We start from the raw sequence: 6,865 nt of genomic DNA on the forward strand, positions 1-6,865 counted from the left end.
AGCCCTGTGTCGGTGTTAGTAAATAATGCCTTGGATCCACAGTGGGGATACTTTCATCTGGCTACAGTATTAGAAGCTTAATATACACCTTGCCTCAATGCGCAATGCAGTGGGGAATTCTGTGCTACTTTGTTTTAGCATCTGGTGTCTTTTTTTTTGCCAAATAAACATCTTATTTGCATTACTAGGCGTATAAGACGCACACGCAGCTTCTGCTGAGTAAAATCATACGGGGCATGTTTATATTCTGTGACTGCCGCTGTACACAACATGGAATGTTACATTGTTTTGTAGGAAACATAACATTTCATATGCAGTTACACTATGGTTGTATACAGAATGTAGGCATGCTGCACATCATTTTAGTCAGTAGAAGCTGCTTGTGTGTCCTATTAAAATGCAAATAAATCGCATTTTAATGAATTTTCAGGAAAAAGACGCTAGGCGCTACTGTGTCACGTCATGATGCGACTAGAAGGGCTGTTTAACATGTAGGGAGGCTACACACGCTGTGAAGGAATTGGATCACAGGGAGTGCTAAGGTTTCTTATAATGTTCAGAGTGGGATACAGCACAGCTTTTAAGAGAGTTAAAATGAAATTAACCAGCTTCTAACTAATATTTTCCTGTTCTAGATAAATGACAGATAGAGGTTGATTTTTCAGTCCGGCCAATCAACCCGGAGCATTCTATCTGCAGATTAGTGCATGTATACTTGGATACGGTATCGGGGCGGCATCCGTACACCCCCCAAATAGTTTCTTATTTCTTTCTGGAAGTGAGACCAGGGGCTGGCCAGTGGAATTAGGATATGATGATTGCATTAGTAATCTCTGCCCAGATGGAAGAAGACATAGCAGTTGCAACATTTTTGTGGTAACACAAAGACAACAGGCAAATAAAGGAAGGAAGACCGATACAATACCTTTCACTACCTTATCCAGATAGTGGGCTTGGGGAATAAAAGACAGGACATTTAAGGTAGGGTTGAATAAGTGCTGGGTGCTAGCCGGCTGTGCAGGGGCTACAAAATCACAAAGGGAAAGAAAAGGAGCGGTGTTAAATTGATATGTTTAGGTCTAGACAGAGCTGGGCCGGTGGAACACATAACATGCACAGTGCCTGTAAACGTGTCATACACACACTCAATGGACCCCCCTGATATGTCCGCTCCACGGCATCCGGTACTGAGCAATTCCTGCCCAAGTGTGCCACTCGGAGACCCGGAACGCAGGAGAGGGCACAATTCAGTGTCCCTGTTCAGATTAACCAACACTGTTATATTCAGTGGCGGCACAAGAGTTCAAAATTCAAATAGGGGAGCCACACCCGCTGGCACCAACCGCCGTTCCAAACTGACTCACCGGCAGTGGGTGCGGCTCCCCTATTTGAATTTTGAACTGTTAGCACGTTGAATTTACAACGGGCTAAAATAGTATAACACATAACAGTATTAGCTACAGCATGTCACAGGAGAGGACGCTGAGGGGTATGGATCATTGGATCCACAGCGTCTAGGTCGGCAATCAATATGTCGACATGCAAAAGATCGACACTGGGAAATGGACATGAGTTGTTGTTGTTTTTTAATGATGTCAATGAAGACACCTGAGCACGTGGATCCCCAATAATCATGCTTTGGATCAGGTGCCTCCCTCCACTACAGCTGAGCTCGGCACACATTACTGTTGCCAATCAGAGTCTGCAAGGAAGGTCAGGTATGAAAAAAGTTCAAAGAATTCAAAAATTGTGTCAACCATATGATGTTGACCTACTGTCAACCAAGACACTTTTGACCTATCATCGGGATCCCCAGGAGATATATATATATATATATATCCGGGCTCCTGGAGCTGTCCAGTCTGATCAGTGCTGAAGGCTATGCGAATATTGCATTGCTAACTTCACATCTGACAGTGATTAAGCATTTCACATTGTAGAGACTAGTCAGTGTATAGCGACTTTTCTTTACGAAGGCAGGAGAAATCTGGGGGGGGATGGGTGTTCGTTCGGTGGGGCTGCGTTAAGGTGCTCGCTAGACAGCGATTATACGGATTCAGTAATAAATCCCGGCGGTCGGGATCCCGGCGTTCAGAATCCCGACGCTGGAATCCCGATGCCGAAATCCCGACAAGGGGGGGGGGGACGTGGATCGCCCCCCCTTGCGGGCTCGCCACGCAGCGGGCCCGGTGCCTCGTTACGCTCGGCACGCTAATTTATTCTCCCTCCAGGGGTGTCGTGGACACCCACGGAGGGAGAAAGTGTCGGGATTTCGGCGGCCGGGATTTCGGCGGCCGGGATTCCAGCGTCGGGATTCTGAACGCCGGGATTTACACTGCATCCCGATTATACGCTGCCTAGCGATCTGAATCAGGCACTATATTTCCAAAGTCTGTGACATTGGGCCAGATGGATCAAGCTTCAAAGACTGATACTACGGGGAGTGGTCAACAACCAGCCAATCAGCTCCTACCTGCCATGTTACTGGCTGGGTTGAAAAATGACAGCTAGGAGCTGATTGGCTGGTTGTTTATCACTCTCCATTTTATCACTTTTTGAAGCTTAATACATCTGGCCCATTGTCTGTAATGGGTTAAAACATTATAGAATCAAATTTGGGCATTATGGGGCAGATGTATTAAGCCTTAACACGAGATAAATACAAGGGTGATAAGGAGAGATAAACGTCCAGCCAATCAGCTCCTTACTGACTTTTTTCAAACACAGCCTGTAACATGGCAGTTAGCAGGTGATTGGCTGGACGTTTATCTCTCCTGATCACCCTTGCATTTATCTCTTGTTACGGCTTAATACATCTGCCCCACTGTGTGTTATTTAGAAAGTATAATTTAGACATGAGCGAGCTAGAGGGACCCTCACCCTCTACTCCGCCATCATTGTAAGTTAGTTAATGGACGCATATGTTTGTATTAGTGCACACCCTATAGTACTAAGCACTGCTAATCAGGGTAATTATAATAAACTCTGCAATCTAAATTGAGGCACTTGGCATAATATTTGGACAAAAACATATGGACCCATCAGCCAAGACCACGTGACCTCATCTGGTGGCTGCTCCTTAACACTTAGGGGGGAATTTAATAGGGTGTTCGAATCGGAAAGTGAGAGATTTGTTAAGAAATATCCAGTTTTTTTTTTAAAGCGGCAAATCATTTACACTGCAAAATCACACCGGTTTTGCAGTGTAAATGATTGCGGCTTTAAAAAATAACTGGAGTTTTCTTACCAAATCTCTCACTCTCTGATTCTATCATCCGATTACATTTCCCCCTAAGGTTCAAGCCCCAGGCGTTAGGGACCTATCAGATGCGAACCACCTCAATATTTCTCTATGTTAGATTGCAGAATATAATTACATTATAGTGCTCAGTACTACAGATATAGTCCACAGGTTCCCAAACGCGGTCCTCAAGGCACCCCAACGGTCCAGGTTTTAGGTATATCCATGGCTCAGCACAGATGGTTAAATCAGACTGACTGAGTTACTAATTAATTCACCTGTGGCCAAGCATGGGTATACTTAATACCTGGACCGTTGGGGTGCCACGAGGACCGCGTTTGGGAACCTCTGATACAGTCTATAGTCAGTGCATCTTCAAATGTAGGGTCCCTTTTCTAAGAGTTTTGCTTGGTTAATATAGGGATGGCCATCGTTGCCATCAATGGTTGCCATCAATGGTTGCCATCAATGGCAATTCTGCAGCTGGCCATCGATAGTGCTTAACTATGCAATGGACGACCATCGATATTTTTACATATTGATGGTCATCTATTGTATTTGATTGATTGGCCTGTGGGACAATCAAAACACAGGGGGCGGGGCTTCGCGGGTGTCGGAGCTATGCTCCGTGTCCTGGCACTTTGAAAAAAAAAAGCAAAACATTGTTTTGCTATTCCATCGATGGAGGGAAACCATCTGGTTCTCCCCCATCAATGGCAACAGTATTCAACATCGGCCATGAACCATCAATGATTTAGAATCATCGATGGTCGATGGCCATCCCTAGGTCGGGAGCAAGGGAGTCCAGCACACAATCTGTCAAAACCTCACTTTACAACTAGCCTCGCCCATTTGGTGCCCATTTCCATGAATTTCAGTACCAGATTTACCCCTTTTACAATCCAGCAACAGGGCCGGTTGTGGAATAAGTGAGCACACTTCACTACCACTCATGCAGCTGTCTAGCTTTCTGGTCACCTCTGACCTGACCAGTGAAGGTTATATCCTGCTGATCAGAAGACGGATCAATAACCTGCGCTTGTTTGTGTTCCAACGGCCTTGTCTGTCGCCGGGATTCTGGGAGCAAGTGCCGGAGACCACGTCAGCTCCTGTCAATTTGCATCCATAAATGTAACGGATATTGCCAAGGTACTCCCAATTGACATACGTCCAATGCAGTGGACGTCGGAAACAGGAATGTTCTACGTCCTGCGTGGATTCCGGCAGCTTGCTTGTAAAATCCCATTGCTCATCGGTCCTATGAAAGTATTACAGATGCGTTAAGCGGAGAAGCAACGGGACATCAGGTTTTAGCCCAGGGGTAAAGCAGACTAGCCAAAGACACATAAAGGCCAGACAGACACAGAAGGATGCCATGCAGACAGACATTACACAAGGACAAGGGGATGGCTCACTGCGACGTTTAATATCATTCTCAGTCAATGTCCTTTCATCTGTGCCAATATTACTGACTTTTATTACTTTCCACTCGTTTCAAATTGTTTTGAAAGATTCCATAATTTTATCGAACCAATTTTATAGGCAATAAACTTTACAAGGTCAGAGAATACGCACAATTTGGAAATGCAATGAATGAAATCTTCAATCCTGAGACTAACCACTAGCTAAGTACTTATGCACCGCCCTGGGGCCCGGCCCTGACGTGTGGAGGAATACAATGCAGGAAAACGCAGGAAAAAAAAATTAATGGTAACCTCTAACTTCGAATCGTTAATCTATACTTAATATATTATTTAAAGAGTATAGCTGCTATTTATCACAGGCACAGAGTCTGAACTCTGGACGTATCGGATGATTGGCATATTGATTGTCTAGTCTCATCGCTGTAATGAGCTGGCTGCTGTGATATGGTGGGAGGTGTTCACAGACAGATCAGATATTACAATGTACGATAAAGTTAATATCAGATTAGGAGATTTTAAGCCGGTGCGGACATACGTACTTCCAGTCTCCCCCGAATGAGGAAGGGGGCTTAGAACTGAGAGCTATTATCTCAAGGGGAGATGATAGAAAATAAACAAAATGACACGTATATGGTAGGCTTTATCCCAGTGGCAATGACTGTACATGAATGACACAACCCGTACCCCCCCCCCCCCCCCCCCAAAAAAAAAAAAACAACAACACAATTGTGGGTTGAGGTTACTGCCTATCTGTAAACTAGAATCCCTGAGGACAAAATGGCTGTCCAATTTATTACTGATCTATAGTTCAATATGATTGGACCCTTTCACGTCGCAAAAATAACGGGGCATGTGTTGGTGACGTGTCGAGGTCAAGGTTGGGTGTGTAAACACCTAATAACCCGGGTCGGCCAACCCGGCAATTTCGACCCGGGTTATAACTGAGCACTGCAACTGAGTCTATTTTTGATTAGAACTCCCAAATCCTTCTCTATTAATGATTTCACTAGATTTTCCCCATATAATAGTATACATTGTGCGCATGTTTCAATATCGATGTTAAACTTCATCTTTATCATTTTGTTGCCTAATCCACCCATTTATTTAAGCCGCTCTATAGAGAGTCTACATGATCTGATTTTATTACTTTACACAGTTTAGTGTCATCTGCCATAATGGACACTTTTCTCACTAGACTATCGCCGAGGTCATTATTAAATATATTTAAAATAGGGCTGACAGGTGTCAGATCGCCATGGTGACTAGATAGTGCTTCCTGGCGACCAAAAAGCAGCTCCTGCTCATGGCCGGGAAGAGTCGTGCGCTTCTAAGTGACTACTTCAAAACTCGAGTTGGCTCGCGAGCCAATTAGAGCTCGCAGTTCAGCAGCCATCAGGAGCGGCAGTGGTAGATCCTGATTGACTGTCGGATCGTGAGCTCTGATTAACTCACGAGCACAGGCGACATCTGAAACAGCAGCTCTAATACAGCTGGGTGTGTTGTCTACCGGCTGATGCCATTACCGTGCATGGTAACGGTGAGTAGGGAGGGAAGAGGAGGAGGGATAATCTCCCGTGGCAATGAACATGTGCCCCTGGCAAAGAGCAACCCCCGGCATCGAGCAAGAAACCCGTAGCAACAAGCATGTAGAAAAGCAGCACTTTTGGGTCTGGCTCCTAGATTTAAAAAAAAAAAATTGTCTAGCCCTGATTTAAAAGAAGTGGCCCCAGCACAGAACCTTGAGGATCCCCACTTAGAATTTCAGCCCAATTCACCTGGTTGTGGGTTCGGGATCCTGAACCCAGGTCGGCCCTTTCAAACAGAACTGGGACACGGCTGCGCCGACTTGCCCCAGTAAAAACCCGGCGCCTCTGAATAAAAGTGCTAATACCGTTTTTCAAAACAACGACCTCTCTCATACGACCCCAAGTGTACAACATACTAATTGGCAGTCTGTCTGTTTGGGATACGCACCTTAGGTCAGTTGTCAACGAAAGCCGGGTACACACCAGACGATCCGCTCTATGAGCGATACCATCAACGTTTCCATTGAACTCCAAGGAAACAATATAGTGCGTACATACTAAAAGATATTGCTCTGTGTCGTCATTGTGTCCCTGCTCCGCACACGCAATTGTGTAACTCTCTCTGCACATGTTACGTCTACCCCACCTGCATTGCAGCACGGTTTTGCCCATTA

At 45.2% G+C, this 6,865-nt stretch overlaps 1 protein-coding gene across 19 annotated transcripts in view; it reads right to left on the reverse strand.

The window, feature by feature from the left end:
• The window catches only part of TENM4 (teneurin transmembrane protein 4), a 929,900-nt gene that overhangs the window by 79,946 nt on the left and 843,089 nt on the right, over nt 1-6,865 (reverse strand). For 12 of the 19 annotated variants that reach the window (XM_083170223.1, XM_083170225.1, XM_083170235.1 and 9 more), the window contains one exon: nt 926-1,024. The exons of 5 other annotated variants lie outside the window; for them this stretch is intronic. In XM_083170223.1, coding sequence (XP_083026349.1) covers nt 926-1,024 — 99 coding nt within the window. The remainder of the gene's footprint in view (nt 1-925; nt 1,025-6,865) is intronic. 2 more of the 19 variants (XM_083170228.1, XM_083170238.1) reach the window with 1 other exon arrangement.

Source organism: Crinia signifera, chromosome 2 (assembly GCF_055691185.1).
Source record: "Crinia signifera chromosome 2, ASM5569118v1, whole genome shotgun sequence".
NCBI lineage: Eukaryota > Metazoa > Chordata > Amphibia > Anura > Myobatrachidae > Crinia > Crinia signifera.